Raw genomic sequence first — 18904 nt, forward strand, 5'->3', positions numbered from 1 at the left:
TGTTAACTTATTTAATTAGTTGGTTTGACTAACTGATTCGATTAGATGTTTGTATTAAAATGTTTGGTAAAACAACTGTTTGATATTAGTTGTTTATACGTAAAATATGACAATTGAAGATATTTATATTTTATTTTTGTTTCTAATATATTCAATTATGTTCAAAAAAATTTGTTATTAGTTATTGAAAATTGTAAAAGTGTTATAAAAGTATTTATTTTTATTACAATTAGATTTTTAAAAAATAATATATTTTTATTAAAATATATAAATAGTTTTTTCTATTGAAAATAATGTAATATATAAAATAATAAATTTTTCGTATATATATTTATTATGTTAGTTATCGATTAGTTCATTATATTTATAATTTTCAATCAATTTAATTTATTTAATTTATTTTTAGTATAAAATTTTATATAATGTAATTTTAATATAAAAATAAATTATTAATATTTATAGTTTCTATTTTATGTTGATTTTAATAAATTTATATATTTTACAATTAAAATAATTTTTATGTAAAAATTAATTATTTTAAATTTATAAAAGTAAAATTATATTATAATAAAATATTATAATATAATTAATAAATAATCAAAATATATTTATTTGTATAAAATGCATAATAGATTTTTAGGGCATATAAGAAATAATTTTTTTTAACAGAAAAAACTATTTCAAAATGCTGGGTAAGTTAGCTTTTCAGAAATTAACTTTTTAGTTCAAAAAAGCTAATTTACCGAAACACCTAAATTAGCCTTTTGACCGGTCAAACAACTAAAATCTGTTCAATAAGCTAAAAGCTCTTAAAAAAACTATTTGCCAAACACTTCGGTTGTGTTTCAGCTTCACCACAATATCATTTTAACTTATTTATTCATATTTACTTGCAAAAAAGGACAAAAATTTAGAAAAGTATAATCTGTAAATTAAAAAGATATTATTCAAAGTAATTATTATAAATTAAAACTAATTAATTATATTGAAATTTTATAAATTTAAAATTTTAAAATAATATTAAAGTATATATATATTTTCTAAAAACAAGCAATAACATAAATAAGATTGACGAAAATAAAAAAATAAATACCATAATTGACTTCTATGAATAAACATATTTTTTTATTAAAAAATAAATATTTCATTTGTCCTATATTTTATGTCATTGTATTAAATATTTTTATATTTATATAATTGTTTTTACAAATGTCCTTATATTATATTATAAGACATTAATGAAAATAGTTATTATAATTCTTTTTAAAAAAAAATTTTTGCTATATTTTTTTATATAATAATTAATAGATTAACCGTAAATGTAACCTTTAAAGCCACACGATGATAATATAAAATTTACATATTTTTATTAAAATTCATGATAAAAAATAAATATATTTTAAAATAATATATATTATATAAATCATCATTTTTTATCCAATATATTTGTTTTTATCTGTTGTTATCACTAAATTTAATTTTAATTTTTTAATAAAATAATTACATGTGTAATAATATATTTATAATTTAAGTAATAATTATTTTTTTAAAAATAAGAAATAATATTTGGTACATGTGAAAATTTTACTTTAAAATTAAATGGATTTAAAAATAAAAATTTATATTTTATTTATTTTTCTTAAAAAACAATAAAATGAAATGAAGAGCAATAGTGTGTTTGTTTGATGGTTTGTATTTTGACCTAAAATTTGAATAATAAAAGTTTTGTATTAAAATAATTATATAATGTGATATGAATAGATATATGTGATTTTTTAATATAAAATTAATTTTTAGTACAATATAAAATATAAAAAATAAATATTATTTTCGTTCACTGTCAATCTATCCGTTTGTATTTGGCGTCAATGTTTTTAATATTAAAAATATCTTTATATTTGTATATTTTTTTTTACAAAAGTTATTGCATTTGTATTACACCAATAGAAATATTTTTGTCATTTTTTTTATTTTTAATGTATTTTAATATAATAATTAATATTTAAAAATTAACGTAGATAAAAAAAAGTAAATGGATAGACTGACGGTGGAGTATTTGATTTAATATTTTTTAAAATATTTTTGAATGAATAGTATAGTTTTTAGTTGAAATTTAAATAGTAAAAATTTTGAATTTGTTTGGAATTTGGATTTTGAATTGAGATTTGAATACTAAAAATTTTGAATTTGAATAATTGTATAATGTGATATAAATAGATATTGATGTGATATTTTAAATATAAAATTAATTTTTTATATAATATAAAAAATAAAAAACAAAAAACGGGTATTTGATAAATCCAATCCCCCAACAAACAAATTGACCCTAAAGTGAAAAACCCTTTTGTAGATAAGTTTTATTAAAAATAACAGAAATGGTTTGGGATGAGTAAACGGTTTTGGTTGCTGACGGTCGCCAGTTTTCAATCCGGAGAGACGAGAGGACAGTTCACCGCTCACCATTCATCCATCAACTCACTCACTCTTTCACAATGCCTCTCTGATTTCGACACCTCTCACCGCCTGCATGTTTACACCTCACACGCCGACTTGGATTTACAAGGATCTCTCTGTATTCGCTGTTCATCTTCAATCCTAAAGGGCATTGCCTTTTTGGGACTCGTGAAGCTTTTACTTGTTCTTTAAGAAACCGCTTTGCTGAAATCTTGGTAGGGGCAGTCAGAATACAGGTTCAATTGCTGATTTTCCGAGACGTTTTTGCGGTGAAGTCGATATGGATGAGTAAGTGCCCTCGCTTAGCTTTGGATCTTTGTTTTTTTTGTATCTCATTCGTCGAGCATTTTTTAGATTGAATTCTCAGATTTTGTCATTCTTAGTAGTTATGGTGAACTAGGTCAACTTTTAAACTTTGCCGATTGCGAGTGCAGATTCTTTGTCTGTAGCTTCGTTTTAAGAGATTTATCTGGCTTTTTTATGTTGTTCTTAGTTGTTAACGAATTATAAGCTTTGATGAGTAAAATTGAACTTTCTATGAGTAACCAAGGAGTTGTGGATCTTGAACATAGGGACAATGAGATCGAACTTTTGCAACGGTACCGTCGGGACAGGCGGGTCCTCCTAGATTTCATGCTATCGGGTACCTTGATAAAGCGGGTAGTAATGCCTCCAGGTGCAGTCACATTGGATGATGTGGATCTGGATCAAGTCAGTGTGGATTATGTCATTAACTGTGCCAAGAAAGGTGCTGGCTGAATTTGGATAGTATTTTTCTTGATTTTGGATGGATTTGGATTTGAATTTTGAAATGCACGTTGTGATTTTCTTTTTGGGTTGTAAATTTTATAGGTGACATGCTCGAACTATCCGAAGCAATCCGAGAGTACCATGATGGTACTTTGTTCCCCAGCATGGTAAGTTTTTTTTTGTTGAATCCAAGAATTGCTTTAATTTCTTTATTGGTGCATGCTTTGTCTACCTTCATTGAATGCTATAGTTTTGATGCAGGTTTGTTATTGGATACTCTTTATTTCATGGGAAAATTTACATCTATTCCAATAAATTTGGTTTAACTCCTACACTTTCTTAAAGCTGTATATGCTATTAACTTTTTTTGTTGCCTCAAAAAGAGTAATGCAGGTCCCACAGATGAATTCTTTCTAGCCACAAATCCTGAATATTCAGGTTCTCCTCCCCGAAGAGCACCTCCACCTGTACCTGCCGTTGTTTCTACTCCACTTGTGTCCAACCTTTCTATTTCAGAGCCTTTTGATAACGAACAAGTTGATGAATCACCTCAATTGTCAAAGTCCCAGTCTCTTAGCTCTTCGCAGCCTAAAGATCTTACCGTGGATGACATTGATGATTTCGAGGATGATATTCTGGATGAGATTGAGAGCCGTAGATATTCTAGAAGAGTTCTAAATGATGCCTCAGATGTTGTTCTGGGATTGCCTACATTTGCTACTGGTAAATGTTGCTTCTAGTGTTCATTTCACATACTCACTGATTTCATGGTTCTTACCATTCATTGCATTCACTGGTAAATATTATTGAACTGTTCAATAATATTTATGCCCTCTTAGTCTGCTTTCAAATGCCTGTGTGAATTCTTTGAATGGATTTAGCCATATTAGTCTCAACAATGTATTTATGTTGGTTAATTTTTCATGAGCATTACTTGCAGCATTCAAAAACTGAATCTGTAAAACATAAAATCTTTTTTTTTGGTTGCAATCATAGGTATTACAGATGATGATCTACGTGAAACTGCGTATGAAATCCTCCTTGCTGCTGCTGGAGCTTCAGGGTATCATTATCCCTCTGTTTTTCGAAATTTTTTGTTTCTATTTGAATAACTGATCAGTGATCATTTGGTATGTCATGCTTTGTCATCCAAAACAGTGGCCTGATTGTTCCATCAAAGGAAAAAAAGAAAGACAAGAAATCTAGATTGATGAGGAAACTAGGGCGAAGTAAAACTGAAAATGCTGCAATGCAGCCTCAAAGTTCACATGGTTTAGTTGGGTTGTTGGAGACCATGCGTGTTCAGATGGAGGTACATGAAATGTTTTTGTTGCATGCATGTTCAAATATCTGTTGTTCTGATTCACTAGGTTATGGGAAATTGTATGTTCTGACATGTGCTGGTCTTATACAACTAAAAATCTTGGCATGTAGCGACCTCTTAATGAATCAGATGAATGTGTTCACAATTGACTTTTGTTCTCATTGCTTGACCACTTGAATTTGTTATTTAACATTCAGATGAAACTACTTATGACAGGAAAATCAAATTATAATTGGCTAATTTTTTTCCTTTGCAACTCTGTGCTGCTCCCTCAATAGATAAGGCTTATGAAGAAACTAAAAAAAACAAAGGAGATTCCTTTGTATTCTACATGTATGTCAGTTCCAATACAATACCTGGATCAGATTAGATCTGAAACTCCCTGATGGCTGAAGTTTGTGTACAGAAAAAGCTTCTCTTTGTTTGCTACTTTGCAACTTGCAATGTGACTATGTGAGATTATTGAAGTCCTAATTACGTTTACTTACTGATTGTAAAACTTGGATGAGTGTGCATAGATTTCAGAAGAAATGGACATCAGAACAAGACGGGCACTTCTAAGTGCTATGGTTGGAAAAGTTGGAAAAAGAATGGATACTCTATTGGTTCCCTTGGAGTTACTATGTTGCATCTCACGTTCGGAGTTTTCAGACAAGAAGTCTTATATCAAATGGCAGAAAAGACAAGTGAGCTTTCTTTCTCTCTGTTGTTTTGCTCATCCCACCCTCCGAACTGAATTCTGTTTCTTACCTTTATTTTTTCTCTTATTTCTTCTGACCATTATTATAAATGTCTCTGAGTTCGGAAATTTGGAGGTTTGAAATTGATCTTCTTCTGGAAGGGTGTAGTGTAGTTAACAAACCACAACTAAGCACGAGATTTGATTTTGTTTGAGTTGTAATGTATAGATATTTATTCAATGGATGCTGTATTTTCTTGATACTTAAAACTCCAATGACCTTAATACTCTTACTTTGGTGTCAGTCCAGTTAAATATGTTGGAAGAAGGACTTGTAAATCACCCTGTTGTAGGATTTGGTGAGTCTGGGAGAAAAGCAAGCGATTTGAGGATTCTTCTGGCGAAGATTGAAGAATCTGAGGTGTGTTGAAACATTTTTAACTTTTTTAATTAGTAAATAGCCTTCTTGTTTTTGAGATAAGTGCATGATTGACGATTTGAAAGTTCTAGCCTCCATATAGCACTGCTTATGCGCTCCCTCTGCCATTCTTCAACCCTGCTTCGCTTAACAACGACTTGTTTAACTGTTATGTATGTAGGCTTTTCTTCCTTTGTTCTCTTCTTTCCTGTTTAACTCATCCATCAGTTTTGTTAGCTTCATTCTTTCCTGTTCCTTTTGAAACACATTGCACTGACAAGAATTCTTTTTAGTCTCAGAATTTATTTATCTGATTTTGATACCTCATGCCATGTGGACTTCTCTTACTAGATGTATTTATTTACTTCTAAATCTTGATCCGCTGCATAGACTGTTTCGATGCCCTTTTGCACCAATTGCTGAATGTTACATATCTTTTCAGTCCCTTCCATCAGCTACTGGTGATCTTCAGAGGACTGATGGTTTGAGGTCCCTTAGAGATATTGCTATTCCACTTGCAGAAAGGCCTGCAAGAGGTGATTTGACTGGTGAAATATGCCACTGGGCGGATGGGTATCACCTCAATGTCAGATTGTATGAGAAACTACTGCTCAGCGTTTTTGATGTTTTGGATGAGGGCAAGCTCACAGAAGTGAGTCAAATAGTTTCTTATTTATGATATTTTCTGCTTTTGTGGTAGAATTGTGCTGGAACTTTAGTTTAAGGTTTTTAGATTGACTTGCGTAGTCTCTATGTTGGATTGTGTCAATTCTTCGAAGGTGAAATTTACTTAACAGAGTTCTTGCAACCTTTGCCATCACAAAAGATATTATAAGAGCATTTATTTGAAGGAAAGGATAGTTCTGTGGGTCTGATTGTAGAATAACCTTGAAAATGACACAGTTTTCTTGTTCCAGGAAGTGGAAGAAATGTTGGAGCTTTTCAAGTCAACCTGGCGTATCTTAGGAATAACAGAAACAATCCATTATACTTGCTATGCTTGGGTGTTATTTCGGCAGGTATTACTCCTTTATTTTCTGTTAGAAAGTTGATTTATAACATTGATTGGATGAATGATGGCAAACACTCCCTGACTCTCTTTTCTCACCACAGGCACCACATTTTTATGATTTACATTCCGTCTCCAATATGATTCTAATGCTCTTTGATGCCCCCACACCCCACGATTTTTATTTTTATTTTTGGCTCTTTCTATGCCTTTATGCTCGACAATTCGACTGTGAACATTTCTGAGAATGAGAATGATAACTTATATTGAAAAAAAATATTCAAAATAGGGAGAGTTTGAAATTGTTTAATTGTTGGCTATAGGCCATAATTTATATTATTAAAATGTGGGGTGCTGGTGTGAGATAGTAATAGTTATTATGATGATATTGGTCACATTTTGGTTAGTAAGATTCCAGAGGAGAAGAATAATGTGTAGGCAGAAGGGACAGAACTTAGGAATGATGTTGGTGATGATGCAGAGTTGAAATACCTAAAGTGAACTCTGAACACCTACAGTGAGAAATACCCAGAAAAGGAAAGAAGACAATGTAAAAGACCCAAAATAATCTTCTGTTTTTTTTTTGTTACTTGTTGTTGTTGTAGCAAAACTTATTATTTGGTATGGGGGTGTCAAGAACCTGCAATCAAGTATGCAGAAAAGCATAGTCACATTCGACTTTCAATAATCTTAAATTCTGCTTATTTCTACCATGCAAATCGGATTATGAGCAATCTAGTAGTGCTAAAAGTTTCCATTTTTCATATACCATGTAATCTTCCTAGGATGAATTTAATGTTGGCACCATTTAGATTATGCATTCTTTAAATGATGCTTTTACTAAATTAACCAAACTCTTTATTACTTTTAGTTCGTCCTCACCGGTGAGCAAGGAATCCTGCAACATGCTATTGATCAGTTAAAGAGAATACCTTTAAAGGAGCAACGTGGCCCACAAGAAAGGTTGCACTTGAAAAGCTTAAGATGCAGAATCCAGAGCGAGAATGGTTCTCAGGAGTTGACTTTATTGCAGTCATTCCTGTTACCTATTCAAAAATGGGCTGATACTCGGCTGTCAGATTATCATCTTCATTTTGCTGAGGTATATCTGAAATTTGATTCCAAAATTAATTATTAAGCAAATTTAACTTTTTTATTTTTCTAATTTACATGGCCACTTGTCCGAATTTTGATTAGTTGGTAGTCTTTAACATTATTTCTGTGTAGTTTTTATTTCTGTTGTCATATTTGATCTGTAAAAAATATCACCACGGTTATTCAAAATTTTAGTGAAAAATGAATTGAAATAGGTTTTTGATGCGATGTACCTAGGTATTTGTTGCGATCTTTTGAATAGATAGTATATTTGATGTAAAATTCTAAGTGAAGTATATGTACTTGATGTAATAGTTTTGATGGGATAAAAATATAATGAATAGTGCGAGACCGGTGTGAGACCACGTCATAACAAAATATGCTATTCTTGACTATCTCTGAAACACAGCGATTGTAAACATCCATAGGAATAGGATGCACCGATCATATATGAACTAATATCCCCTAGCATACCTAAATATAGTGTGTTTAAATACATAAAACATCTTACACTGCACATTGTACAAACTGGTTCTCATGTAGTTGTTACTTATTCTAAATCAGAAAATTTGTTTTATCATATACCTTGATCATTTGTATGGACTATGGTGGTGCTATTTATAGATCACAATCAAGATCTGAGATTACATGCTATGTGATTAACCAAGTTGTTTGATGCTCATATCTGTTTCCTGCTCTTTTAGGGATCAAAAATGGAGAGTACAGTAGTTGTTGCTATGGTTGTTCGGAGGCTTCTCCTGGAAGAATCGGAGTTGGTATTATCATTGGCCTTAGTTTATTTCAATGTTGAGCTCTGTACATTGAAGTATCAATTTTTACAAATTTTCTTATTTACATATTTTGAAGCAAACCTTTTATTTTTATTTACTTTGGAAATTGCTACAATTTGTGCGAAGTTATTCTCGTCATCTATGTCTAAATACTTATTGCTTTAGTCAATTTATTTTACATGGAAATGAAGTATATAGAAAGAAACTTTCTGAGGTGAAACTTACCTTTCAGAATTTATGCAGGCAATGAATGATACAGCTCTCTCAGATGCTGAGCAAATTGAGGCCTATATATCATCCTCAATTAAACATGCGTTTGCCAAGGTAGGTGGTATAATCTAATTGTACAATTTTGTTTTACTTTATATTATTCTTTTGAATTCTTTATTGCATTTAACAATAAATGAATATGCTATATATGCACTCTTTTCTTCCAGAGAAATTACTGAAGGTTCTGAATTTTATCTGGCTTTTCTTCCTTGTAGACTCTACATGAAGTTGAAGCATTGTCCAACACGACACATGAGCACCCCTTAGCACTGCTTGCTGACCAGATAAGGATGCTTCTAAGAAAAGACACAACGACATATGCACCCATATTATCCCTCCGTCATCGAAATGCCAGTGCTGTTTCATCATCTCTTCTCCACAAGCTTTATGGCATCAAACTGGTGAGTATACATCTTTAATAGTTCATCACCATACTGTATAAACTGGCAGCCTAACTTTCTTATTCCTCCAGAAACCATTCCTTGATAGTGCGGAGCATCTTACAGAAGATGTTGTGTCTGTGTTCCCGGCTGCTGATAGTCTTGAACAAAGTATCAAATCAGTAATCACATCTACATGTGAAGAGGGATCTTCTGACTCTTACCTCAAGAAACTGAATGTGTACAAGGTGACTCTTCAAAATGTTTGAAGCTATTCTTATATTTTTCTATTTAATAATTATCTGCAATTATACGAGGTATCTGACACAAATATTTGCTTAATAAATAAAGCTTATATTATATTCACACTGTGAGAATGGTTAGTATATTGTATTTGGGGTTCAGAATACAAGCTTATGGTACTGGAGCTCTGTACACAGAATATGGTGTCTGCACAATGAATATTGTCCTTTAGGACCCATAGCTGCCAAAGATCCTTATTACATTAATGCAGGGGTCGATTGACAAGGTAGATGTTGGTGCCTTTTTAGATTGGCAAGTGTACGAATCCCTCACTATGGATTTTTATTACAGAGGGATGAGGGTGTCCCATGGTCTATAGTGTGGGAAAAGATAGAATGTGACATTTTGTTTTGATTGAATTGAATTGCGAGCAGAAAAATTTCTTCGTAGTTCATTCTCTCATTGGGTGGGAGACATCACAGAGATTATAAGAGAGTTTAATATTGAATTTTATTTTACTTTTCTTCATAATTAAGTTTGCTTGGTTTATTTTACATTTGTTTGGTTTTATTTAGATTGATACTATATCTGGAACTTTGGTTCTGCGGTGGATCAATTCACAACTTTCAAGGATCTCAGATTGGGTTGAACGTGTGTTTCAACAGGAGGTAATTACTTACGCTATCATTTGTATCTAATCTTCTGTGACATCCTTTCCACATGCAGCAGTGCTTTGATTGAATTCATAACAACAATGATATTTTTTCTAAACATTTTTATTGAAAAAGAGAAACAGCCAGTATACTATGAACACAAATTAAGACTGACAGTTTTCTGTGATAAAGAGCATCCTATATCTCTGTAATGAGGTCGCCTAGATAAATTTTGTTGCTCCTAGCAATTGTGATGACAATTGATAATAATTTTAGTTCGTCACCTGGTGCTGATAATCTCTTTATATTGACTGTGGGATATATCATGTCTTATATAGTACTAGTACTGTCTGGATTATGATAGTTATGCATTTTTTCTTCTCGTGGGCAAATAATAGTTGCAGCCTTTTTCAGAAATGGGCCCTGGTCTCAGCTCAGCAAAGGCATGGAAGTTCAATTGTTGAAGTCTACAGGATTGTTGAGGAGGTAAAGACAAGTATACTCTTATTTTTCTTTCAATTTTGCTTCATGCTCTATTTATTATTTTTGTTTTTGTTCAATATTTCTGTGAACCTGGATCTTATTGGTGTCCTTCCAGTTCAATGATTCTGTGATATCCTAGTTCTCTTTTAAATTGCTTCTCACTAATAAATGGTTTAATATCTCTTACATGGTTTTTAGTCCTTCTAAGGTGATACTGAATGATTCTTTCGGAAATCACATACACATTTAAGCAACCATCTGTGTGTCTGTGAGGTGTCCCTTTTTTTGAGCCCTTTTTATTTTGCAACCTTGATCAGGTGTCAGGGAACATAAAGTGAAGCTACAGAATTTGGATTTATTATACCTGTTTTCTGTTTTGAGGCTTTGATCGGTTGGTCTTGTTTGTTTATCTACTCACTCATGGAGCATCACTCATGAAAATGGTTGTGAAATTTTCTTTGTATGGTTGTCTCTACATCCTAATATGCTCGCACACAGCACAATCACCTTTATGTTTTTCTTTCTAAGCTTATTCATTCATTTATTTATGTTTGAAATGGTTCCCAAAGTTCAAACCTGACTCATTTCTTTCTTAGTTATTACAAGCTATTGAGAGTCGATTATAAATGTGATTGTTCCATTTTAGTTTCTTATTTGGTTGATCATTAAAGTTTTATTCTCTCTATAAATGTTGTTTGTGTATAGGTGCTGATGCAAATACATATACCCTTGCTTCATTAGCTGAAACTAATCGGATATTATTTATATTTTTTTTCATTGGGTGACACTTATAAACCTGTAATTCCAACCATTCTATTATAAACGCTCAGATGGGGCTTTAATTTTTATGTTCTTTCCTATTGGCAGACAGTTGATCAGTTCTTTGCTCTTAAAGTCCCAATGAGGCCAACTGAATTGAGTAGCCTCTTTCGTGGCGTTGACAATGCATTCCAAGTGTATACGAAGCATATTCTTGACAATATAGGTAATGTCTTGATCTCATAATGGATGCCATATGTTCCAACAGCTGCTACATATGAACTTTTGACCTGGTGTGGTTCATTTGATTCGGCCACCACTGTATTTGATCTCAGAGAATTTTTTAATTTTAGATTAAGGAATGGATAGAAATATATGTCACCGCAGCTACTAGCAGATTTAATCTCAGATATGATTATTTAAGTTTCTTGACATTTTGCACTTCCTTTTCTTATTATAGGATGTATTCTTTTAGTTACTGATTACTGGCTGATGGTATTGGTATCAAAACTTGTCCTGAGAACGTATTGGTTTGCGTTTTTTAATTTATTTCCAAAGTTGGTTTCGGTCCCAATTTGATTACTTTTTTGGATGATTTTATATGATTTAACCATATAACTATCTATTTCTGTTAGAATGTGTGATTTCAATTTCATCATTATGATGTTGCCTCTTATTAGTGCAATTTCAATCGTTGGTATCGTGCAGCTGACAAGGAAGACATAATACCGCCGGTGCCTGCTCTTACACGTTATAGGAAAGAAAGTGGAATCAAAGCATTTGTTAAGAAGGAACTAACAGATACAAGGTTCCCAGATGTCAAAAAGTCAATTGAAATAAATGTTCCTACGACACCAGTGCTATGCATTCAATTGAATACCCTTTATGTGAGTTCAAGTTATAATACATTTTTGTATATGTTTATGTTGTCACACTGCCCAACTACGTTTCCATTCCCTTCCCCAAAAAGTTGAAAATAAGAAGGATGAAAATTGAGTTATATGTATTTTCATATATATTTGTTTTCTTGTTTCTGGTTCCTTTCATATTGGATGCCTTTATTATAAGAAAATATGGTTCCTACGACACCAGTGCTATGCATTCAATTGAATACCCTTTATGTGAGTTCAAGTTATAATACATTTTTGTATATGTTTATGTTGTCACACTGCCCAACTACGTTTCCATTCCCTTCCCCAAAAAGTTGAAAATAAGAAGGATGAAAATTGAGTTATATGTATTTTCATATATATTTGTTTTCTTGTTTCTGGTTCCTTTCATATTGGATGCCTTTATTATAAGAAAATATGGTTCCTACGACACCAGTGCTATGCATTCAATTGAATACCCTTTATGTGAGTTCAAGTTATAATACATTTTTGTATATGTTTATGTTGTCACACTGCCCAACTACGTTTCCATTCCCTTCCCCAAAAAGTTGAAAATAAGAAGGATGAAAATTGAGTTATATGTATTTTCATATATATTTGTTTTCTTGTTTCTGGTTCCTTTCATATTGGATGCCTTTATTATAAGAAAATATGGTTCCTACGACACCAGTGCTATGCATTCAATTGAATACCCTTTATGTGAGTTCAAGTTATAATACATTTTTGTATATGTTTATGTTGTCACACTGCCCAACTACGTTTCCATTCCCTTCCCCAAAAAGTTGAAAATAAGAAGGATGAAAATTGAGTTATATGTATTTTCATATATATTTGTTTTCTTGTTTCTGGTTCCTTTCATATTGGATGCCTTTATTATAAGAAAATATGGTTCCTACGACACCAGTGCTATGCATTCAATTGAATACCCTTTATGTGAGTTCAAGTTATAATACATTTTTGTATATGTTTATGTTGTCACACTGCCCAACTACGTTTCCATTCCCTTCCCCAAAAAGTTGAAAATAAGAAGGATGAAAATTGAGTTATATGTATTTTCATATATATTTGTTTTCTTGTTTCTGGTTCCTTTCATATTGGATGCCTTTATTATAAGAAAATATGGTTCCTAAATTCCCTTAGAAAATGCTGTGGTTGTGAAGAAATGTTAGGATTTGAATATTTTTAAAATATGTTTATGTGGGCCATTGTTAGAAAAGATGCCCTTAATAGATGAAGTATGCATTTTACAGAAACATGTGTGCGTGCTAAGGATGGAGTTATTATCTGTTTGTGAATATTGAAACTTTCATGAAGCATCAAAGTCTGCATTAATATGTGTTGGGTCACTTGTTGGTGCTTATTTGCATTCTTTCACTTCACCATTGTTTGTTGCACTTGATACTATATACATCTTCTAATTATTCTAACTTAACCCTTTTTCATGTCAGTATGCAATTAGCCAGCTAAATAAATTGGAGGATAGCATTTGGGAGCGATGGACTAAAAAGTGTCAAGGTCAACCTGCAAGTAAGTAATACGTATACTTTTAAATTGAAAATGGCCAATCTACATTCTACTTAAGTTATACTTACATTTATCTTCAGGTCTAATTATCACACTTAGGATATTATGTTGAAGCAATACATTCTAGCTGCTATAGCGCAATGTTGGAATTTGGTTTCATATGTACTATCAACTATGCAGCTTTACGATTCTCTATAAAACTATTTTCTTTCACAAAGCATAACATCCAAGCCATATTCAAACAAAACACAAAACCAAACCCCAACTAAACAAACCCAATTAATGAGGTTGTTTGATTATATTGCGTTCATACAGAAAGACCTACAGAAGCTAAGTCAAAAAATTCAATCCGAAAGGACAGTTTTGATGGAAGCCGGAAAGACATTAATGCTGCCATTGACCAGATCTGTGAGTTTACAGGTACATTTTGCCCGGCATTTGTCTTTTCAATTCTGCAGCTTATGCAATGCAATATTCTAATGAGGGTTCTACTTTCAGGAACTAAAATAGTTTTCTGGGATTTGAGAGAGCCATTCATAGATGGCCTATATAAGCCAAGTGTTTCTCTGTCGAGGTTGGAAGCTGTGATTGAGCCTCTTGATGCGGTATGATTTATTTCTGCTTGAACTCAAATTAATGAATCACTTGGTGAGAAATCGTGAAAGCTGTAACTTCATCGATCAGTCCGAGGAAGTTGCATGAATCTTAAAGTAGTTTTATAAAGATTTGTTGACTATTAGCTAACAGCCTGTCTTGACCTCACAAGCAACGGCTTCTTCAAACCTTGGATGTCTCTCCTACACTGCTAATATATTTATTTGTTATAAAATTGCTATAGGTACTCAGTCAGTTGTGTGATATCATTGTGGAGCCACTCCGGGATCGTGTTGTAACAGGACTTCTTCAAGCATCGCTGGTTCGTCTCCATTATGCTGTCTAAATTACTGAAGAAGTAAATGTTACTTCCTTTTGATGCCCGTCTTTTTGTATCTTCTAGGATGGTTTGATCCGTGTAGTGTTAGATGGAGGCCCCTCGCGTCTGTTCACTACTGCTGATGCTAAGCTGCTCGAAGAAGATGTGGAATCTCTGAAGGTATATATACATATATATACATATTTATATATGTCCCAACTCATCCCGTCCTTTTGTTCGAATACCAAATGTAATAATTTCTTTGTTGTAGGAGTTCTTCATTTCTGGAGGAGATGGACTTCCTCGTGGAGTGGTGGAGAACCAGGTAGCGCGCATTCGGCAGGTGATCAAGTTGCACGGCTATGAGGTAAGCCCCCTTTGGAGACAATCGATAACCTATATATTCGTCCGAGTCGTAGTTTAATGTGAACATTTTCCACCACACTCGATTTGGCTCAACAGGGCTAATATATGTTAGAATTTGCACCCCATATTATAACCCTAAACCCTTTACATAAATGTGCATTTTTCTTTGTACTGTCCAATGCAGACACGCGAACTTATCGAGGACTTGAAGTCTGCGAGTGAGCTCGAATTGCAGGGCGGGAGGGGCAAACTTGGCGCCGATACAAAGACACTGATAAGAATTCTGTGTCACAGATGCGATTCCGAGGCCTCTCAGTTCCTCAAGAAACAGTACAAAATCCCCAAATCTGTTGCTTGATGTTTGCACCAAACAATATCGACCACTTGTTCTTATTAGCTCGCACTGGTTCATATAGATTGCTTTTGCCTGCGTAATTCAATCTGGAAATCTCAGTGATCAGGTCAAGCATTTGTGTTCAATACAGTGATTGTAAGAATTACCAATTCGCATTTTTGCTATTAAATTTGCTAGCCCCATCTAGACCTTGCTTGATTCGGTACAATGGAACCCATCCATGCATAAAAAAAATGCATAACCTGCTTTTGGTTTCTTCAATCATACATTAAATGGCAGACTATGGTTGTGCCACTGATCGATAGATAAGCCGGCAACATATATGCCTTTTTACTAAGCTTACTGAATGTTGATCATCCCAAATGGTGGAAAATGGTTCTTTTGTTTGTCATTAGGGGTTGTTCTACATCTCACCACATTCGGCAATAACACAAGCTAGTTTGGGTCGATTGTTGGGGCCGGTGGCCACATTCTCAATCTTCCTTGCGACCAAGAGTCCATCTCCGAGCACTCTCTGCATCAGATATCACACAAAATGGGGGCAAGAAAAGGACTGTTTTTAGTCAGCAGTACAAGGATCAAAATTTTAGAATGTGTAGGAACCCAGCGATCATACCCCGAAGACAACATGCTTATTGTCAAGCCAGTCACACTTAGCACAAGTGATGAAGAACTGCCACACACAAAATATGCTTTCTGTTAGAAGTATTAGCGAAAACTGTCTGTCAACACAAATATAGTCGCCAATGATTGTGAATCCCCGGCACTCCCTATATAATTTAACTGTCCATTGGCAAGAATTTGATCTTGTACCTGACAACCATTTGAATTCGGGCCACTGTTTGCCTGCCGAAAGAATCGAGTATTCAGTAATAGTGCACCATTGTAAGTATGTCATTAACACAAGTATAGCCATATAGGTATACCTTTGTTGTAACTAATAATCACAACAAACTTCAAAATACCTTTGTTTAATCACTTGGAATAGTTTAACTACTAAAAACGCAATGCAAACCCCATATAGAGATTATAGACAAGACTTACCATTGATAAGAGACCAGGCCCGGTGTGTCTTGCAATAAAATTTTCATCATCGAACTTACTTCCATATATGGACACGCAGCCACTACCATCACCCTGCAAACAAATACATTTTAGCTACAAATATGTCGTTACAGAATGCAGATTGTGCAACATTATTACTTGAATATTTGATAACAGCGCAATATATTAAAAAGTTCATTAGCCACACCTGAATGATACAGTAGTTGTGTTAAAAACTCCTTGATGTGTTTTAAAAACAGTGAAAATTTGGTTATACTAACCCTGGAGAACGGCTTTAAATGATTTAGGGTAATGTTACTCACCGTGTGATTCTTTTTTGAATAGCCTTATATTGTAACGTTCTTAGAACAGTTCGAAGAAAATGGAGGAAGATGAAGAAGCTAAACAGACCTTTAAAAAGTCACCAGCTTGAATCATAAAATCTTTGATCACTCTGTGAAACTGGCACCCTTTGTAACCAACAGGTAATCCAGCTTTCCTGCAAATTCAGACCAGCCAAACACTTGTAAAAAGACTGGCATATAATGCAACCACTTTGTATAGATCAGGTTGTAGAAAAATGGGATGATGGAAGAGGACACAAGACCCAATCCTTAAGACATGAATCCAGCCGATTCAATTGAAATGTAACAACGTTTCCCCTTTCTTTTTTTTTTTCTGTCTATAAACAGAACATCAAAATATGACAAGGATAAAGATGTATGTTGACCAGTTGGAAAACAAATGAAAATGTTATTTTGAAAACACTTTTGAATGGCACTGTTAGAAATCCTTTTCCTCTAAGGGTCTATTTATCACTAAAGCCACATTTGATTGTTTGAATTTGGATTCGAGCTTGAATTTTAAATGAATATATTTAAATTATTTCAAATTTAAAATATTTTATAACTAAGAATCATTATTTGGAAGGAAGCATTTGAAGTATTAAAGGGGGTGTGGATCTGAAATCCATGGCCAATGAGATTTGAAACTAATCCGCATTGCCAAACGAAACGAATGAATTTGATAAAGCAATTTAAAATAACTTTAACCCCTTATCAGTCCAACCAAATGGGACCTAATATTATTACAATATGTTATATAATCTTCTAACTAATACAATGTTTACTTTGCTTGATTAAATATAGGATAGCATAGACATTTAGTACAAAAATTACTGGGATGAATTAATCACACATTCATATGAGAGATTAATTATCCTTGAGCTTTGATTTAATCCCAGACTTTAATTATCTAAAGTAAACGAGTTGCAATTCAATCAACAGGCAATAAAAGAATGAACATAATACCAAAACTTTAGGTGTAGACTCACCTGTACTCGCCGGTGCAGAACTGCCTGAAAAACATTAAAAAAAAAAAGAAGTGTTAGCAATTGCATGTATCGACCAAATTGCCAAAGAAACCAGAAACTTTCATCATAATCCTTCATTTGAAGAAGAGTTGAAGAAACAGTGAAATCAAGAAAACCAGTTCACTCTGCACAGTATTCTAATCAACAGTTCAACACTACGATATATATATATATATATATATAAACTTATAAAGTTATTTGGCAGATCCTAATAACAATAAACTGAAGCTGTAAGCTCGCTAAAAGCCCTAACAGATGTCTCGAACTGCAAGAGAATGAATAATGCAAGACAGTTGCTCAGACAATTTCCATAAACACAATGAAATCATAAATTCTCCAGAATTAATTAAAGATATTCGTTACACCATACTCCATCTATAAATTGAAACATATATATATATACAAATTTATATATATATACAAATTTAAAGCAACTACTAAGCGAAGATTATTGCACAAACGTGAACGTGTTCCCAAAACGTCGAAGCTCATAACATTTTTCCGAAATACGCTTATCCAAGCCATTCCAGCAAACAATACAAATAGGAACAATAGTGCGTACAACCAGAGGATTTATACCTGAAATTTTCCGCAGTTTTGGGGGCAATATCTGCAAAGAGCTCCATCTTAATGCGACCGGCGGGAATGTTTCCGATAGTGATGTCGAAGAATACGATCGGATTTTTAGGGTTTGGCGGCCTCTGGTGCCACTCCACTCCGCCTCCGCCGCCTACGGCCGCCATGGACGAGAATAGCTTGCTCAGTTCAGTGATCAGTGGGCTAACAAAATACACATTTCCTTATATTAATTGGATCAAACTTAATGGGCCCGCAAAGCATCATCCATAAACCACTGCCTTTTTTCCTTTTTTTTTTTTTGTTATAAATAAAATAAAATTGTAATTTTCATTTATAATAAAATTCGTTTACACTCTCTAGTTATACTCTTTAATATTATATCTATAAATATTATAATATAATTATTTATACATTTAGGGTATGTTTGTTCGAGGGATTTGTTTGGATTTCTACTATTAATCCTATTTTTTCCCCCCAAAAACATTAAATCAAACACCTATTTTTTATTTTTTATATTATACTAAAAATCAATTTTACATTCAAAACATCACAT

At 33.0% G+C, this 18904-nt stretch overlaps 2 protein-coding genes across 2 annotated transcripts; one reads left to right on the forward strand and one right to left on the reverse strand.

The window, feature by feature from the left end:
• Window positions 1–2378: 2378 nt before the first annotated feature.
• Window positions 2379–15375, forward strand: LOC127263406 (protein unc-13 homolog). The gene is made up of 26 exons (XM_051292452.1): window positions 2379–2742; window positions 3027–3202; window positions 3307–3371; window positions 3588–3927; window positions 4201–4267; window positions 4363–4516; window positions 5047–5214; window positions 5518–5628; window positions 6068–6277; window positions 6543–6644; window positions 7506–7736; window positions 8434–8505; window positions 8764–8844; window positions 9006–9191; window positions 9263–9418; window positions 9989–10081; window positions 10481–10552; window positions 11417–11534; window positions 12017–12195; window positions 13647–13725; window positions 14038–14142; window positions 14221–14327; window positions 14561–14638; window positions 14720–14815; window positions 14907–15002; window positions 15186–15375. Exons 1-26 carry the CDS (start codon window positions 2735–2737, stop codon window positions 15357–15359), a joined length of 3324 nt encoding a protein of 1107 aa, XP_051148409.1. The 5' UTR covers window positions 2379–2734; the 3' UTR covers window positions 15360–15375.
• A 198-nt stretch (window positions 15376–15573) lies between these two features.
• Window positions 15574–18559, reverse strand: LOC127263487 (peptidyl-prolyl cis-trans isomerase CYP22). Its single transcript, XM_051292572.1, has 7 exons — window positions 18352–18559; window positions 17734–17757; window positions 16812–16899; window positions 16401–16493; window positions 16170–16202; window positions 15973–16029; window positions 15574–15870 (listed from the first exon to the last, which is right to left on the reverse strand). The coding sequence occupies exons 1-7, from the start codon at window positions 18513–18515 to the stop codon at window positions 15760–15762; spliced, it is 570 nt and encodes a 189-aa protein (XP_051148529.1). The 5' UTR covers window positions 18516–18559; the 3' UTR covers window positions 15574–15759.
• Between the last annotated feature and the right edge of the window lie 345 nt (window positions 18560–18904).

This window comes from Andrographis paniculata, unplaced genomic scaffold (genome assembly GCF_009805555.1).
Source record: "Andrographis paniculata isolate CXL003 unplaced genomic scaffold, ASM980555v1 Contig10END, whole genome shotgun sequence".
NCBI classification, from domain to species: domain Eukaryota; kingdom Viridiplantae; phylum Streptophyta; class Magnoliopsida; order Lamiales; family Acanthaceae; genus Andrographis; species Andrographis paniculata.

Bases quoted from the DNA above. Each gene is read 5' to 3' on its own strand.
- LOC127263487 (XM_051292572.1), bottom strand. From the start codon at position 18,515: ATGGCGGCCGTAGGCGGCGGAGGCGGAGTGGAGTGGCACCAGAGGCCG. The intron at 16,494-16,811 runs GTCTGTTTAGCT...ATTTGTTTGCAG, and splicing joins AAGCTGGTGACTTTTTAAAG to GGTGATGGTAGTGGCTGCGT. The intron at 16,030-16,169 runs GTACAAGATCAA...TGTGTGTGGCAG, and splicing joins CGAATTCAAATGGTTGTCAG to TTCTTCATCACTTGTGCTAA.
- LOC127263406 (XM_051292452.1), top strand. The intron at 8,845-9,005 runs GTAGGTGGTATA...TCTTCCTTGTAG, and splicing joins TTAAACATGCGTTTGCCAAG to ACTCTACATGAAGTTGAAGC. The intron at 10,553-11,416 runs GTAAAGACAAGT...TCCTATTGGCAG, and splicing joins TCTACAGGATTGTTGAGGAG to ACAGTTGATCAGTTCTTTGC.